The following is a 19,393-nucleotide window of genomic DNA, read 5'->3' on the forward strand; positions in this document are numbered from 1 at the left end:
TTTATCATTAAAAAAATTATTAACAGCCAAAATACCTAAGTGTAAGGTATAAAATATAAATATTATGTATACAAACTGTAAGGCGCATGATGATTGTTATTTACTCAAAAGTATACAAATTATAAGTGCTTTAATCATACATTTTATATTCTGAATGATAAATTTAGGTGTTGGTTTTAAAATGATGTATATTTTTTTGTCTGTACTTATTCTAGTGTAAAAATGATTAAATTTTTAACCTCAATATATTTTCTGATAGAAATTTCAATCAAGTAGATATTTTGGGGAGAAATACTAAAGATTGTCTCAGTATACACTATATACATATCTTAATTAATAGGAAAAACAAGCATTTTTTTATTAATGTTTTAATTTTGACTTATGTTGCCATAACGATGTTTTTGATTTTTTTTTCAAAAATTATCGAAAAAAATGAATAAATAGGTATTATTAAATACCTACCTACGAGGAACCTTTTATTAAATTTTCAGGGCTTGGATAGAAAAATTGTAACGATCTTTCATTTTTTAAATAATTATAATGAAAGATTTCGTTAATTTACCGAGTGAAAAATTATTTATTGTTTATTAATATCATAAAAAAAATCAAAAATGTCTACTAAGATCTCAAAAAGAATCTAAATATTTTGAAAATTATACAATGTATATAAAATACTAGTACAAGAATATTATGGTAAAAAATGCCATTATTAGTACGATTATTCGTTTTTGAAACAACAAAATAATACAATTATTATTTTAAGCATGATACCAATTTCGTCAAAATTTAAACTTCAGACGCTCATAAAAAATATTTGAGGAATTTACACTGAATTATTATTACCAACAGTGGTGTACTTGTGGGGAAGGGGCAACAGGGGCATTACCCCCCCCCCCACGGAGAAGTTTTTTGATGTCATAATGCAAATTCATTGTCCAGCTTAAATAATGTAAATAATAAATATTTTTAATTTTCACTGATTATAATCGTGTTTGATATTAAAATTTTTTGATATTACTTATCAATGTAGTATATGAATATGATTCATGTTTTAAGTATTTAACAATAATTTATAATACACTTCCAGATTATATTATAATTTATAACAATAAAAATTGTGCAATTAATTTATACTTCCCCCCCACCAAAATACAAAAATGTTTCACAGGTAGGTACGCCACTGATTACCAATAATAACAACTTATGAGAAACCTTGCACTTAATTTTCAAATCATACAAACTATATATAACAACTTCTCAAACTGACAAACTTTGAGGAACTGTTTATATCTCACAAAAATATATAAAGATATATATATCTAACGAAATATTAAAATTTTAACAAGCAAATTAATAAAAAAATAGTTTTATTAGTTTATAATCTTTATTCATTATATATGTAACCATTTGATCACCCTGCACAAAATATAAAGATACCAGTAAACAGATAATAGTAAGAGCATAGCAAACAATATGTATCAACAAATATATCATAATTTTAGATAGGTAAGTGACTCTTAATTATTATCATATGCTATGAATCAGAGAAGAAATCAAATTAGAATAATTTAATTATAAGGACATGTTCTTGATAAAGATGAGTTTTTTGCGAAAATAGTATTATTACGTGGAAAGTAGAAAATCGAAGGAGATCTGTGATGACAAAGAGGGATCAAAAAGGAGATGTAGGTACCAGATCTCCTCGCATTGGCTTTTTTTTGTTTTTACTATCAATGCTTATTATGTAGGATGCACTAAAATGTAATATTTTGTCATATTATTATATATATATATATATATATGATGACAGGGTTTTTTATCATTATACATTAAATTAACATATATTATATGATAGCCAAGAACACGTGTAATCTAATGGTGCAAATTTCAAAAATATCACTCAATTTTTACATTTTAAACTAATTTATAAGCGAAAGATTTGCAATAAATTCCAGATGATTTCTCGTACACAAGATCTAACTCCAGCCGTCTTCAATAATTGTACCAAGGGATTCGCAAGTATTAAACATAAAATAAAATTATCAGGACTGATAGCTCGAAGCATGCCTAATCAAACTGTGAAGGTATCAAGTCGATAACATTGCTCAATAATTTTTAACTAATTTATAAAAGTGAATAGCTGCCGGGTGATTTCATAATGTAATCTGTAAAACTCCATCCGTCCGCTCAATTACTACAGCCTACAAGGTCTGATTTTTGATTCTTATTATACATGACACTACCATAACTCAAACTGCTAATAGATCACAACATTTTCAACCAATATTGAAAATTTCAAGCCGATGGCGTGGTTGTACGATTTTTAATGAGTTTTTATAGAAACAGGAACCGTCAAAATTTGCAATACCAAGGTAAGGCACACAACGTAGACTAGTCTTCCTATTTAATAATTTACAATTTGTGAAAATATTTACACATGAATATTTCGCTAAATACCGGTCTTAGTCTCACATAAAGCTATATCGTTTTTTTTTTTTTTTTTCATACCACCCCTTCAGAAATCATGTCTACGTCACTGAGAGGGAGTTAATATTATATATCTGATACCATACATAAATATATAATAAGATACATCAAGTGACCAGGATGGACATTCAAGTTGTAAACGGACAATAAAGATGGCCAATGGTCGATGGAATGCCAAAGGGAATACTATTTTAAAAGTAACGAATAAGAAATTTTTTTATAAAATGTATAATATTTAATATAATAAATTGTATAAAATATGAGACTGGTCACGCACTCTATGAGACTAATAAACAGTTCATAAACACATACCCATGTTATAATACATTATAATATTGTGCTATAATGACACCATCATTAATATTGTTGAAAAATATAATCACAATTTAGATTTTAAGATCAATATTGGAATTACAATATTGTTAAGTATATGTAAAAAATCCTAATTAATATAAAGTGTTGGCGTAAGTTTCACTACGGAGGAGCCGCCAAGTGGTACCTACTAATTCCTCACCGAATAAGTATCTGCTTGCTTCCAAGTTCCTCCATCAATTCAATATTGCAATTCTAATTAATGGGAAAAACGAGTAAAAAATGAAAATTTTAACACAAAACTAGTTTTCAGCTATATCAATTTTCTCAATTAGTTGTAATTCAAAAGTGGCTTAACGTAGATACTTTAAATGTTCAGTAAATGTTTATGTTAGAATTATTAATTAATAGTGTAGTTTTTAAAATATTTCGATTCGTATTGACCTACTTATAGATATATGAGATTTGTTAACTATCTTTGATTTCGGAATATAATAATTCTAAAGTCAATAGGTAATAGGTAATGATAATTAAACATTTGTCATTGGACAAATATATTTAACGTAATCCTATAATGGCTAATATATTTTACTTTATACATGTTATTAACATGATGTTAAGGATAGAAATCATAAAAATCATATTATTCCTTTTAATTATAATCGGCTACTTTGTATAAAAAAAAATAGTGTTGAAAACTTGAAAGAGATGGAGAATAAAACATCAAAAGTATTCAAAACCTGTAAAAGTAGCAGCTAAGTATTAATGTACTAATGTACAACTGTTTAAATTTTAAATGGAGATTAATAATTGTGTAAGTTATTTCCAATAGTCGATTTATATGGGTGACTGTAAGTCTGTAAGTTGCGTCCCAGATATTTTTATATTAAAATATTTATTAGGTAGGTACCTACCAATTTACAACCAATATTTTCCTTCCCATTTTATCAGACACAGAACTGTCAATATGATATTACTGTTATAATGTTGGTATGATTAAAAATATTTGTTTTTTTTTTTATTGATACTTTTTTATTTAAGCTTATACATCATGTTTATTAATAATTAATAATTTATTATTATTTATATTTTCCGTCGGACGCAATTAACGTAACATGATAGAAACACGGGCCGTACCTTACGTTTACCTATGTTATACTATCGGGACGCAACTTACATTTATGGACTTTTATTACCTTCGATAATATTAAATTTCAAATTTTGTAATTATATTGTTCAAGTCTGCCGTGGGTAATGGCTCTATAAATATTATTAATATACCTAGTCATCAGTCTTGCCTCGTTTCTCGCAATTCCCATGTATGAAACATTTGGCAATTAAATTATGCATAATGTGAATAATATCCGCGGTTTCTAAGGGTACATAATAATTTATTAGTAATTCGCTCACGAGCATTGGGCATAGCTAGAAACTTACGTAAGCAAAGGATAGCAAATAATGTTTGCACGCAATTATGTGTTGTTTGGGCGAGGGGCGCGGACCCTATACCTACGTTAAACTTCTACTTTATAGGGAGCAATAACGTAGGTGGTATACTGAAATCAGACAACGGAGTTAATTAAATACTGCCATCCGGACGTTAAAACAAACATTAAAACATAGGTAGGTATGTACTTAATACATATTATAATACCAATTATGAAAAGAAAAAAACATTAAGAATATTACCTGCGTCACAATCAGCCTCAGTTTTTCCAGCAATTCGACATCACCAAATATCAATAAAATATCTACATGCGGTGGCGAAGTCACAAAAGTGTTTGTAAAAATGTGAACCAATTTCTAAACAGCTACAATGGGATGGCAAATGAGACATGAGTTCACCGAAATCTGCATAGATTATCATTTATCGTAATTAATAAAAATTATTTGCGGATTATGATAGGAAAGGAATGATGGAGTGTTTTGTCAATTATTTCCATTTAAAATAATTGGTCATTGCAATTAAATTTGAATGTCATTGACAAATTTGCTCGGTCTCAAACAATCATTATTAGTAAGTATATATAAATTAAATTTATGAAAAATGTCGTTTTGTTTTATAAAAAAAAAGTAACAAGTAATATGTATTTTTTATAAAGATAATTATATAATAATTATTATTAGATCATAGAATCACTATTTAACAGATAGTAAATATTTATATGTTTATATACGTGTAAAAGAGGGACATCTCTTTCATACTTATTATAGGCACTAGGTCCACTAAGTTGTCTTGCTACACCAATGATTATAAGTTATAACTTATAACGATAGGTAGGTACTAATCAATTGTTCAAGAAGACACATACTGTGTAGTATATGGTCTGTACCTACTGTACTATTGTCTATTAACTAGGTATTGTCAAGTCAGGTATTTATGTTTTCTGTGGTATCGTGTATATAGTGTATCAGTGATAACTAGATATAGTCAAACGTCTAACGGATTTTATAATGTTTAATTTTTAACATAATTATTAAAGAGAAATATTTATAAAATATATATAACAAGATAAATATATTAATATATGCACCATGTGATGTATGAATGTGTCTGTGTGATTGGACAAGATGACAAACTATTATTTATACATTTATAATGAATCAAGGTTAAAAATAATACGCATATATATCCAATAAACATGAATAATTCCTGTACCTACTACGCAGGTTAAAGAAACACCTTCATTTTAATCCTGTGACTCTATACGGGACATTTTTTAGCAAGAGTGGGCGGTCATATAAGTTTAGTATCCTAATTCCAGTTTTTTTGCTTAATTCTTTAAGAGGACGCCCACACCCGCATGTGTTGTCTTCGTCTTTCAAGTGCGTAACATGGCAAATTTTATGCTCAGCACTTCCAATTTAGCTCCGTTAGTTTACAACTTAGAGTAAATTGACCTCTTATAAGAATTAAAGGTAACATTATTATCTAGGTTTTCATAGAGGCTTTTTATTATATTTCAATTTTGAAGCAACTTATGTGTATTTTTAAAACTGTGAATTGCTTGTATATCTTAAAAATAAAATACTCATAACTCGCTTCAAAATTGAAATATAATAAAAAGCCTCAGTGAAAACCTAGATAATAATGTTACCTTTAATTCTTATAAGAGGTCAATTTACTCTAAGTTGTAAACTAACGGAGCTAAATTGGAACTGCTGAGCATAAAATTTGCCATGTTACGCACTTGAAAGACGAAGACAACACATGTGGGTGTGGCGTCCTCTTAAAGTTAATATCATTAAAATAGTTATCTAATATAAAACATTGGCTTATAAATTTTAATCTGTTTGCTTTACCTCATATTATATGTAGATAATTATTATATATATCAGGGGTGGCCAATATGAATACATTCACGAGCCACATTGATAAATAAAATGATATCAAGAGCCAAAATGTTTAAACATTTTAATTATTTTATCGTTGATAAGTAAATATTGGTTTTTTTTAAATAAGATGCAAGCCACATGCCCGCATATGACTATGATACGAGCCACAGGTTGGCTGGCAACCCCTGATATATATTATATGCTTTACTTAATAATTTTTAAAATTTCAATAATTAAACATTTTTTATTATTTAATAAGGGTTCTGGCAAGGTTTTGGTATTTAAATTATTTAAATACCGATTCTGGTTAAATTCATAAACCGGTTTTTATCAATAATATTCTAGTCTCTGGTTTTAATATTTACATTTACATCATAAATTAGTATGTTTTACCAGGATGTTTTATGGTATACTTTAAACTAATAGTATTTTATTACTTCGAAGTTCAAATGAAATAAATTTAATTTTGGTTTAATTTGAAATAATTGATAAAATATATTCTTCAATATTAAAATAATAAAACAAAACAATTACATTTTATACTTTAATTGTCCAAATTGTATAAAATTTAAAATAATAGCCACAAACCTTATGCAGTGGATACAATGTGATATAAAATAAAATAACAAAAAAACTATCAACAATAACTTTCATAAAATGTAATTATTCAATTAAAAATATATCAGTCTAGAAACACTATTTGCTTAAAATTTCATTTTTTTTTAACTTGATTCCGTCATTTACCTGAATAAAAACAAAAAAGTAAATGCATTTATTAAATTCAATATAAATGTAAAATAAAAATGAGCAATTTTAATATGTAGACATGAATATATAGTTAGAGTATCAGAAACACATTAAGTTCTCCTAATTTTTATAAAGAATGTTATATTATGCAGTATTTAAACCATTTAGTTAAAAAAAAAAAATAATAATAATGACCATAATGCAAAATTAGTATGACCATCAAGCTTGTGCTATTAATGCTAGTAAAGAAGTAAATAGTTCTTCATTATACATAGATGTTAATAATTTATTTATTGCATTGATTGTTTTCATTAAATAGTTCAGAAGCATAAACAATTTTATGATACATGTACAAGAACTAATATTAATTTCAACTAGCATTGCATACATATTAGTATCTACTACAAAGTTGTTCATGAAATTTTGTATCATTATTGCTTATTAATTTATCATAACTTAAAATCAGATATTTAGGTTTTTTAAAGTTTAAAATATAGTTCTATTGTGCTCTAAAAAAAACTAAAAATATCCTCTTAATAATCCTTAAACTGGTAAAATACGCAGAAGATATTTTTTAGACAAGAAACAAAAGTATAATAGTAAAATAGTATATATAAATTAATCTTTATAGATAAATTTATAATATTTACATTTTACCATCCATTAATTGCACAATATGTAAATTGTAAATAATATGCTTAAACGTGAAAATAATTACTGCTAACTTTTCATTAAATTATTTAAATTCAGTCACATTTTAAACAATTTAACAATTTTTAATTCAATGAAAAAATATTAATTGAACAATTTCCATCACTTTTAATTTATTTTTTTTGCAGCAAAGAAATAAATACTACTCGAGAAATGAACAAGTATAATTTTTTTATAGACAGTACCGTCAGTACCTAATACAATATACTTGAATATTCTCTAATCTCAAAAATAAATTATTTTTTATAAATTCTATAATGGATAAGTTTTCTATAATTCACTACCATTTATCTGCGTAGAGTTAATAAAATACATAAAATCTAAAAAACCTGCTCTCTACATAAAACTAGATGAATATTATGTGGTAGTATTTATTTCACATTACCTTACATTCTAAGCATTCTACTGTGTCTGGTTCTTGAGAACAAGAAAATTCTGATATATGTCCACATTTCATTATAATAGGAATAGGATATGTACATGAACCACAATTTAAACCACATAATTTTTTGCATAAATGCCTAAATAAACAATTTGAGTTGGGTTTGTTACATATTTCAATGCAATTAACTTGTTCATAGCATTTTTTCTCAAGAGTATGCCCACAACTTAATTTTTTTTTTACCTAGAATATAAACAAACATCAAAAATTAAAATTATTGTTAAATAGATCTTGAATAAAGATAATACACCTTAATATCACATTTCATATTTTCTATATCACTGCATTTTCCTTTAATCCTATGCCCACAATTGCTAATTTCACTAACTAACACTTGACATGAACACTCTTCGTGACACATTTTAAGGCATTTATGATTTCGAGAACATTTCCTATACAAAACATAAAAGATTGCTGTTTAAAACATTTGATTAACTCAATGATTAAAAATTCTTACCTATTACAGACATTTGAACACTTAACCATTAAATGGCCACTATCTTCAACATGACATAATTCCTTACATAAATGCCCACAAGAAAGTTTAACATTACATTTTAATTTACATGCATTAACTAATCTTTGGAAATCTAACCCATTTGATGCACTTCCGATAACTTTGTCATGAATTTGACACTTAAGCAATAATTTTGGGCCTATATTATAAATATAAAAAGTAATTACCTATTTATTATAATATGTTATATCAGGGATGGCCAGCAGCTATAAGTCACAAGATGCACAACATAAAGAAACATATTTAAGAGCTAAAAACAGGAAAAAAAGGTTTTCAATAAGATAAGATATAATAATATAATATCAAAATGTATAAAAATAAAAATGTAATAAAATTTATAGAATGTAAAACATTATAATAATATGTTAGATTGCACTTTTTATAGAATTTATTTGTCTTCAAATTATAAAATCGATTATTAAAAAGTAAAAAAATGTTTTGATAAGACATCAGCCATGGTTTGGCACCTCTTTAATATATACAGTGGTCAAAGTGGCTCAAAATAAGTAGAGGGAGGCTCATGATTTGTATAGTTTTCATACACGACATAAACAGTCATACACCTTTAAATGGTAGGGGAGGGGTGAATTTCATTCCTATACACCTTTTTTCATAGTAGAGTTTTAAATAATTATCTTTAGTTTTTTAGCTTGGTGTCTTCTATCTACCTAAGAGTAGGTACCTACACTTAAATATATTTTGAATTTAAAACATAATCATTATTACATTTATACTGTATAAATGAATAATTATTTACATATATTATGCTTAAAGTATTTATTTACACACAACTTATAAATCCTAAGAGTATGCATTATACAGAAACGATACAAAAATAAAAAAAGTAAAGCTAAAATTTTGTTTTTAAATAAAATAAAATAAAGAATTGAAAAGGTTATAACATTTTAGGTTAGGTAACTTGGTACAATTCAACTACACAAGCAATAAAATATATTAACTTGATTATCATTATAAAATTATAAAAAGATTATTTTTAAATTTATTAGATCTATTAGTCCCAATTTAGACGAGAGAACAAACAGGTATGAGTTTCTCATAAAAAAAAAAGTAATAATATTTATAATACTAATAAATATCTAAGTTTTGTATTGTTGTTAAATAAATTTAAAAAACAATAAATTTTAAGTATAAAAATGTTATGAAACACATAAATATTAAATGATAAAATTTGTAAATAATTTCAAGGGGGATTTTTAGTAAAAAATAAGTGTAAGTATGGAATAAAAAAATTATAAAAAGTAGAGAGATGCTATCTCCCACTTCAACCAATGAATTTATATATAATAACAATTCTCTACCAATATCAAAACATTATAAAAAAAGTTAACATGAGTAAAAAAAAAAACGGAGATCAATAGTTTCTTTTGGGTATTTTAGTTGATAGAATTTAAGTAGGGACGGATGGGTAGCACATTATTTTCAAAAAGGTTAGGTTAGATTAGGTATGAAAAATTGGGTTATTATTTTGTGTTGCCCAAAAACACGAAGCTTACGAATCGCTAGTATGAAATCCACCAAATGTAAAAAAAATGTATTCAAAAAGTACTATTTGATAGGTTTAATTGTTTAATTCATTTATTTATTTGAAATTTAAATGCCTTTTAAAGCATTGAGAAAAAAGATAATTTTATGACAATGTATAGATACAGATAAATTCTTACCTAATGCATTTAAATTGCATAAGTATGTTTTAATACTATTCCACAATTTGCTGGCTCTAGCAAGTAATTTTAAATCACCAGCAATATAAAATCCCAATCTAGCTCTAGATAATGCAACACAAACTCTATTGTTGGTCTTCAAAAACCCAATACTATTGTTATTGTTACTACGGACCAATGACAATAAAACAATTTCATTTTCTTCGCCCTGATAGGCATCCACTGAAGAAACTCTGATGTTTCCCAAATGTTCAAAAGGTGGTGAATTAATCAACTAAAACAAAACGGTTGTTAAAAATGGAAAATAACAGCATATATATACTTAATTTTACATCAGAAATGAATAAAACTTGAGCATTATACATTGCCATAATAGTAATATCTTCTGGATAATATCCTTGCTTTAAAAGATAATCTGCCAATGCAACCAAATAATTTGCTTCAGCGCTATTAACGAAACTGGATAACTCATAATTCTAACAAAAATCCAAGATTAAAATATTAATTCAAAATTTAAGTCTGAAAATTTTACTTTTTCTTCCTGAACGTTATGAGTCTTGCAAAATATATCCATGCCAACTCCTTTAACATGAGGTCGTTCCATAACAGATGCATGATTTCTTAAATATGGATAAATAGCTGGTGCAACTAAGCCTGCGATTTCTGGTCGCATGCGATGTTGTTCAGCTAATACATATGAAGGAATTTTATTATTTACCATACGCTCAAACAATGAAACGTCAAGTCGATACTTTTTGCCTATGATATGATTAGCAGTTTGAGGACGCAGTTGCTTATGATCACCTTATAAAATACAAATAAATATTCATTTTTGTAACTTCAGTGATCAATATTTTAGAACTTTTAATATTATAAGACATATTATAGTTAATGTTTACACTACTTAAATTTATATGAATAAAAATGGTCAGTTATCTTCTTACAAATACAAGAAAACATAAATAATTTTACTAATTTAGATCATACAATTATTACTATATTAACGTCTTTATAGATAAAATTAAGAGAATATAAGTGTATAAAATGTATAAAATGTACAAAATATATTCTATTTTTACAGCATATATGTAATGCCTTACCAATGAGAATAAGATGTTCACAATATTCAGACAATGATGCTACAATATGAGGTTCTAAAACCTCAGCTGCTTCTTCAATGATAACTAATGAATACGTAACATAATTGTATAAGAAACAGTTTTATGTAATTAATATAACTTAACATCAATTATAATTACCAATTGGACATTTAAGATTCTTTAGCAAATATCTATTTTTAGCAGCAGCAGTTGTTGTCATACCAATCACATATTTATTTTTAACTGGTTTCAAAAATCCAATTGATTTAAACTTGTTCATATCTCGTCTACATTGACGAGTAGTATCTTTTATATTTTCAATATTATTATATTCTTTTGTTAAATACAAATGAACCCAATTATAATACAATAACCACCGATCTCTCTTTTCTAATAAATCACGATTATTTTGATTTTTATAATTCTTAGATTTCGATTCGTACAATTTTAAATGTCTGACTATGTAATCCTCCACAGTCTTCATTATTTTTAATGCGTTTTCTAAATCTTTAATTTTAGAAACTTCATCACCTTTTTCATTACGACTCATATCATTTAGTTGACATTTAATTTGGGTACAATACAATTTAATACTTTTCAAAGTTATAAAATATATTTTTTTATTAGCTTTATTTTTACTTGATTTTGATAACAGAGAAGCTAGTAATTTATCTTTTTTTATAAAGTCTATAGGATTTATACCATTAACAGTAGAAATATCATGTAATAACCATGCAAGTAAATCATATGAATCTTGAAACCATGTACTAAAACCACTTTCTTCAAGCACTTGTAAAAGTAAAGATAAATCAACTATACCTTTATTGCAATCAACTTCTTTAATACTAAATAGAAGCTCATTTTCTGTTTGAATGGAAGTTTTTACGTTTTTTCTGGCATCCACATATATGTCAGCACATTCATCATGGCGAGCTACACTCATTCTTGGAATATAGTTCACTAAAATATCACTTTTAGTACCACGTCCAAATCTTGAAATATTTCTTGTTATTTTCCATATACCCTCAAGAAATTGATCTAAAGCATGATTTGTCATACAAACAACCATAATAGGATGATTGAGTTTGTTTGTAATATACATGTTTTCAATAATAATCTTCACAATTTCTAATCCAATATAAGTTTTGCCAGTACCGGGCGGTCCTTGTATCATAACAAATTCTTTAGTTAAAGCCCCTTTAAATGATTCATATTGATTGATATCCATATTTAATATTTCCGCTGACGGCCATTGGTCATTTTGAAGGATATCAAATGTAATCCCATTAATAGTGTAAATAGAATTACATGCTAAATAACTAGGGTAAGATATTTCTTTTACACTATGAATGATATAATTCTTCATTGGGAAATTTGTTTCACACAAGTCTTGAAATACTCCCAAAACATATCTGTAAGGTTCATAAAAAACCTGTGGTTCTAATAAGTCAATTGAGCTCCATTTATTTACTTGTTCAAAATCAATAACATCAACTCCAACAATGCCTTTATTTAATCTAAATGTATCAGTTATAATCCCAAGGCTGAATGTAGAAAATTTATCTTTTGAAAGTAACAACAAAGCACCATTTTTAAATCTTTTACTATCTTCATAGTTATAAGCCTGAGCATGAATAGGAGTATCAAATCGGAAAAACATTGTTACAGATGAATTTTTATTTTTTTTTTCAATTTCAACATTGGCATAGTACCACATCTTATTTATATCTAATCCTTCTTTGTAAGTTTTTAAAGTATCTCTAATTACTGAAACAAAATCTTCTCGCAAGAGACGGAAAAAGTTATTTAGATATTCATCACAATTTTTATATGGACGATTAATATGATTTGCACACAATGAAGGCGGTCCATTGGTTATATCTTCTAATGTAGGATAAAGTGGAATATGTCTAAAGTTGTTGTCATCCAAACAGCTTACAGATGTTATTATTGATGATTTAGACAAATCATTTTCTAACCATGTATATTCAGGTGTATAGTCTTTCTTTTTTTTTCTCGTCATAGTGAATGGATATAATCTGAATAAAATAAAATGTTATTTAATATTAAATATTTTATATACTAAATAAAACTCAAAAGAATGATATTATATAAATATATTTTAAATCTAATATCTAATATTAAATTATATGATAAAATTATTTAATAGTTTGATTCTTTGGTCCCCTTCTAACAGACTCAATTAGGACACTATTGTAATTGAATAGATTTAAGAGGATGTGATACCATGTGTTGTCTCCGTCCAGTGCGTAACAACTAATTACAGTTTTAAATTACTCATAACTCGCTTCAAAATTAAAATATATTAAAAAGCTTAGGAAGTTGTCTTGATAATAATTGTACCTTTAAATTTCATTAGACATCAATTCATTCTAAAATTTAAACTAACAGAGCTACACGTAACACATGTTCTACTAAGCGTAAAATTTGCTTTGTTATGCACTTGTAAGACGGAGCAACACATGTAGGTATCACTTCCTCTTAATAACAATTATTAATGACTAATCTTAATTAAATTTGATTACATGAATTACCAATAAATAAAATATTATTATGTTAGAATTACCGTTATTTTATGAGATACTTTGTAATTTTAAAAGCAAATTTTATTTAATATTTCAATAGTCATTGATGACATATATCATAATTTCTTAGATATAAACTAACAAAAAAAATCAACTATTACCAACCTTAAATCAAGTAATTAAAATAACTTTATGTAGTCCCACTTTTGCAGAGCATATTTTAACGTATAAAGTACGTGGCACTAGAGCCCCGCAGTGAAAAAAAAAGTTGAGATTGAAAGGTATGTCTATCATGTCCATTTAAAAGAAAATTTTACTGAAGGGCCACCTAGTAAACATTGCTTAAAATATGCTCTGCACTTTTGATTTACAATACATGAATATTTGTATAATACAATCAATATTGTTTATAATTATAGAATAATAGACATGATAAATGATTAACACTGCAATATAATTTGTTGTTTGCTAATGTTAACATCAACAATATTTAATAAACAGTCTGTGACACATATTATTATAGAATAAAGATCAATAAAAACAATTATACAATATAATTTGTGACAATTAATTATATCATTTTATAAAATAAAGTAAAAACTATAATAAGAATTAAAATTGATATTAACCTACTCTCTATTATTTTTATCTTACAGTATTTAAACAAGCATTACAATTCTAAAACTCAAGGTTAAGAACAAATAAACATTAATAAAATAAAGTTCATAGTGAATTTTAATAAGCATATATTTTTTTATGGACATTTAAAGTAAAATGTGGACAAAATGATTTTTATTTTGTTATAATTTAAAAATATTTGTTGGTCACTTTCAGAATTAATAGTAAAATAGATTGCTTTAACAATACAAATATATCTTTAATAAAATAAATAATAATAAATAATCTTAGTAATATCTTTGCTCAAATGTTTTTTTTCGAATGCAATTGTTTATCATTGAATTCAAATTTAAAACATCCATCCAGGTTACTTACTCAATGAATAAGTTTACTTGGCATCTACTGTACATTAGAGTTGTTACCTACTAACTTTCCTTTTTTTTATATATTAATTTTTTAAGCATGTTATAAGTGTTTTAAAATTGTAAATGCTTATAACTAGAATTAAAACTAAAATATGAAAAATAATCTAACATATTTACTAAATAACATTCTTACTTTTTAATTTGATAATAGTTCAGTTCACTCAAATATTTAACATGACAGAGTTATTAAGAATTTTATAATTTGCAATGTTATGTGTTTGTGTACAAGTATAATAGCATCCTCTTAACACATTGAATGCTGGTGTCAATTTTACATGAAACTGCTTGAATCATAGAATAGATTTTATGCAATAGCCAATACAGTAATGTCTGGCCAATAGATATTTGACATGTGTTCAGAGTGTTCAGACAAAGCCATCAAAATTTTCATTACAAAATAGATTACTGAATGTCATCGACGCATTGACACTGGCCACGGGTAGCCATTTACTCATGTGAATGTATCAAAGAAATGCAAATGCCTACAAATATTTGTCTTAAATCTGAATAACAAATTTGTAACAAAACGTTGGATAATGTATTTTAAACTCAATACCTAATAAACTATTTACCTAATTAATTTAATATTATTAATTTCTGATATTTACAGCATTAACAAAATATTTATTGTACCTAATGTTTTTATTCAGCTTCCAATTATTTAAGTTATATCTAACTTTACTAATATAAGCATACCTACTTGCTGATAAATATTAAATATCTAAATAATAAAAAATAACAAATTATTATAAATAATTGAACGACTATATAATTTATGAATTTTCAAATAAGCAAAATTTTACATTAAATTGTTATTATATAGATGATTATTTAAATTGCAAACTAAATTATACAATATAAATTTACCAAAGAATTATATTTTAATGCCGCTGATCAAGCAATTACCAATTCACACTTTTGTCCTGTATACAAACACTTTGTTTTTTTTTTTTTGTGTAATTTTGATTCACTAGGTACAAATATATGAGTGGATGATAATAAACTGTATTATGGCTATCTGAGTAAGATTAAAATTTTAAAGTTTTGTTTAGAATTGAAAATTCATGAACATAATATGTTTTTAAATTGTAAATAATTTACCTTAATTATTAAAAAGTATTATTTCTTCCACAACAAAATACACTAATAAATTAAATTATGGTAGAGGTACGGCTATTCAAATAATTTCATAGGTACAAAAACAAAACATCTACAATATCATGGAAAACTATTCTCGCGTCTCGCCAATAGCTGCCTAACGGTAGGCATCAACGTAAAAATTTTTATTGGTGAGTGGTAACTGATGTAAACGAAACAGCAAAAGAGGTTAAGAATTTAAGAAACTACACACATAGCATTAAAACAGTACCTAATCAACATTAGCGATTAACCGCCTCGGATAATGGATATTACATAAAATATATAAACATATAATAGAGCAATAGTCGATATAACAACTACTATATGGCAAATAAGTAATAACCCTTAGATAATGGCTATTTTAGTTTATTTATAAATCATTCTAATGTAGCAACAATAATTATTTATGAGGAACATTATTTATAAAGAGTCAAAGAGATGATAATAAATAACGTTAGCGGTTAGTATGATAAAGAACACGAACTAATCATAGAATAATTCTGTGAACTAATCGCTAATAACTGATATTTTATTATTGTCTTATTATCACAGACCTTATACCACAGATTATATAAATATACAATAAGCACGATTACACAGTACTTATCACATAGACCTATTAATTAGTTAATATATAGGTCTATGACTTATCATAATTCATAATATCTTCTCACATCGTGCTTATATTAGGCACAGACTCTGTGATATTAGGTTCTATGATTAGGCACAGAATAGATTAAATTTAGTATTAGGTTTATGGATATTATCATTTGTGATTCGTGATGAAAACAATCATGTACAATCAAATACTATTATGAAACATAATCGTTTTAGTGGGGCCATGCCTAAATAATATTTTGCCATGAGTGGGGCAAAGTGAGTGTTATATAGCTGTTTAATCGACAACTAATAAATTACCATGAAATTATAATTTATTAATCGTCTAACTGAAAAATGACAAATTAGATTATCAATATCTTACTGACCAGTGGTCTTCAAACTTTTAGACTAGCAACTCAATTTTCTTACCATGCATTTTTGCGACCCATGTCAACTTTGTTGGCCAAAAAAAGTTCAAATTGCATAATATCGTAGTATGCCATTGTAAAAAAGTTCGACCCATTGCGAGTCGCAACCCAATCTTAAAACTTACGCGAATCAAAATTGAGTCACGAGCCATATTTTGAAGATCACTATTATAGACTTTACTTGTAGTAAATACATATACGACAACGAAAATACATTAAATTTTGAGAGATGCCATGGTCTGAGGTGAACAATTTCCCTAGTGATTGCCTATTCATCCTCTTACAATACAAAACGTCAACTTTAAGGGATTTTGTATAGGCAACCACTAGTGACTTGATCGATATGACGCTAATAATAATTGACATCAGGTTTCCCGTATTGTCGTATAAAATATTTGACACTTTAACTATAGTGTATGGGCGTATGTCTCCATTGTTTACAGATAATAATTTAGTTTTAGATCAGTAACTCCCAACGTGGGCTCTACCTCCCCCCCTTGTGGCCATTTTTATTTTGAGGGGGCGCTCATCTATCATTTACGTTATTATTGTTTATAACTGATTAAATACTAAAACTAATTTAATATACCGAATGTAATATACGGAAAACAGAATTATGTAGATATAATATTTATAGACACTTTAATAACATCTACCTTGCGGCTTGCGTGGTGCTAAATAATTTATGGACGGCAAATAGATATTTTTAACAATTTAACTTATAACAGAAAAGATAAATGATGTAGTTTTTTTTGTTTATTTGTAATTTCATTTTTCTATCATTGCTTTAGTCATAGTTTAACAGTTTAAGCACAGAATTCTGTGGTATGGGGAAAAATCTTATTTCTTATAGATTTTATGGTATTACTCAGTTTTAGTAAAAGTACAAAACTTATTTTATCATCAGTAATTTTTTTCGTATTTAAAAAAATATTTTTATTATCTTGTAAAATTAAAATTTAGCATCAGCATATTATATAATGCTGTTACAAGTTGGCTTACGTTCTAATTAAGATTATACATTTTAAAAAATACCATTATGCATGATAAAAACGTCATCCATTTCTGTTATATGTATATATCTGGTTTATTGTAATTTATAATTTTAAATTTATTGATAGGGCATGCTCATTCAACTGTGCTTCGTCAATGATTTGTATAATTTATGTTCAACTATGTGTCTATACATATCGTGTAAAAGTGTATGACGATATTTTGAACGTCTTACTATAATTAAAAACAATTTGTATTTTATTAATTAATATTATCAAGTTGAATTTATTAATTAATTTAAAGTAAAATATTTTTTTATTATTTAATTTTTGCATAAATATGTATACCTGCAATTACCAATAATACTTATACATTATAACAAATGAACGTCCATCCTCTAGGCCCTCTGTGGTATAATATTTACCACTATAAGAAACTTTTTGGTTTTAGTTATACATCTATTATCTATAAGTAAATCCAAACTTCAAAAACTATGAAAAATCAACAAGGCTAAAAAAAAAATCATCGAAGCGTAGTTATAAGTATGTACTATTAAAGGTATATTGGTGTATATGAATATATATTATGATTATATGTTTTTCACCAACTTCCACACTTTCGAATATTATTATTATTATATCAATTTAGCAATAAGCTTCTAAACTAATCATGACAGTTATAAATTTTAATATGCTTAGCGAACAATAATTAAAATGGGTGATAAAATATTTTAAACACGGACATCTTAAATATTAATTACTATCATGAGTATAGTATAGGTACCATCATATACGTTCACAATGCTGCCGTCCTGAGGAAGAATGCCGTAAATAAAAAAATAAAATAAAATAACATTATTCTGTATTACGTTTAAAATACCAGTTTTACACGTTGTTTTTAAGTATAAATGCCGTAACTATGGTTATTCATCGAGAAATGTGTGCTTATAACTCATATAAGAAAATAATATTTCCGCAATTGAAATTAAATATAATCGATGCTTAGCAAAAAAACGCCGTAATCACAGTTTTCTAGAGAAGATTGCAGTATCTTTTTTTAAAATACGGCGTTTTTACTTAGCACCATTATAATCTATATTTACGGCATTACTGTTTAGAAAACTGGTCGTCAATAAGCCGTATCTTATAATTTAATTTAACAATTTTGGAAAAATATAACGTTACATAAACAATAATTATTCATCTAAATTGTATAATATATTAAACTGCTGCATGTATCTCTTTTAATAATTTATTTTGTGTATCTCATAGTTTCATTTATTTTAATTTTTATGTATATTAAAAATGTA

General features: G+C 26.2%; 1 protein-coding gene and 2 long non-coding RNA genes across 5 annotated transcripts; 1 reads left to right on the forward strand and 2 right to left on the reverse strand.

Annotated features, from left to right (window-relative positions):
- The first annotated feature begins 1,148 nt into the window (after nt 1-1,148).
- Nucleotides 1,149-2,827, forward strand: LOC149057612 (uncharacterized). The gene is made up of 3 exons (XR_016191078.1): nt 1,149-1,506; nt 1,956-2,372; nt 2,520-2,827. It is a non-coding gene; the product is annotated as an uncharacterized LOC149057612 (long non-coding RNA).
- Nucleotides 2,828-4,081: 1,254 nt separating this feature from the next.
- LOC149057613 (uncharacterized) lies at nt 4,082-4,687 on the reverse strand. Its single transcript, XR_016191103.1, has 3 exons — nt 4,489-4,687; nt 4,237-4,355; nt 4,082-4,172 (listed from the first exon to the last, which is right to left on the reverse strand). It is a non-coding gene; the product is annotated as an uncharacterized LOC149057613 (long non-coding RNA).
- A 1,978-nt stretch (nt 4,688-6,665) lies between these two features.
- LOC107170692 (NFX1-type zinc finger-containing protein 1-like) lies at nt 6,666-16,333 on the reverse strand. 3 transcript variants are annotated; one of them, XM_089224129.1, is made up of 11 exons: nt 16,025-16,333; nt 15,057-15,426; nt 11,494-13,373; nt 11,335-11,418; nt 10,767-11,038; nt 10,567-10,710; nt 10,235-10,508; nt 8,493-8,691; nt 8,286-8,427; nt 7,979-8,218; nt 6,666-6,879 (listed from the first exon to the last, which is right to left on the reverse strand). In XM_089224129.1, exons 3-11 carry the CDS (start codon nt 13,355-13,357, stop codon nt 6,832-6,834), a joined length of 3,267 nt encoding a protein of 1,088 aa, XP_089080255.1. In that variant the 5' UTR covers nt 13,358-13,373; nt 15,057-15,426; nt 16,025-16,333; the 3' UTR covers nt 6,666-6,831. The 3 variants fall into 3 exon arrangements, with proteins under 3 accessions (XP_089080255.1, XP_089080253.1, XP_089080254.1); XM_089224127.1 differs by lacking the exon at nt 15,057-15,426; XM_089224128.1 differs by lacking the exon at nt 16,025-16,333 and having other exon boundaries at nt 15,057-15,644.
- Nucleotides 16,334-19,393: the final 3,060 nt, after the last annotated feature.

The sequence above is a fragment of the Diuraphis noxia genome, unplaced genomic scaffold, assembly GCF_037042655.1.
Source record: "Diuraphis noxia isolate RWA-SAM2 unplaced genomic scaffold, SU_Dnox_SAM2 contig0003, whole genome shotgun sequence".
Classification (NCBI taxonomy): domain Eukaryota; kingdom Metazoa; phylum Arthropoda; class Insecta; order Hemiptera; family Aphididae; genus Diuraphis; species Diuraphis noxia.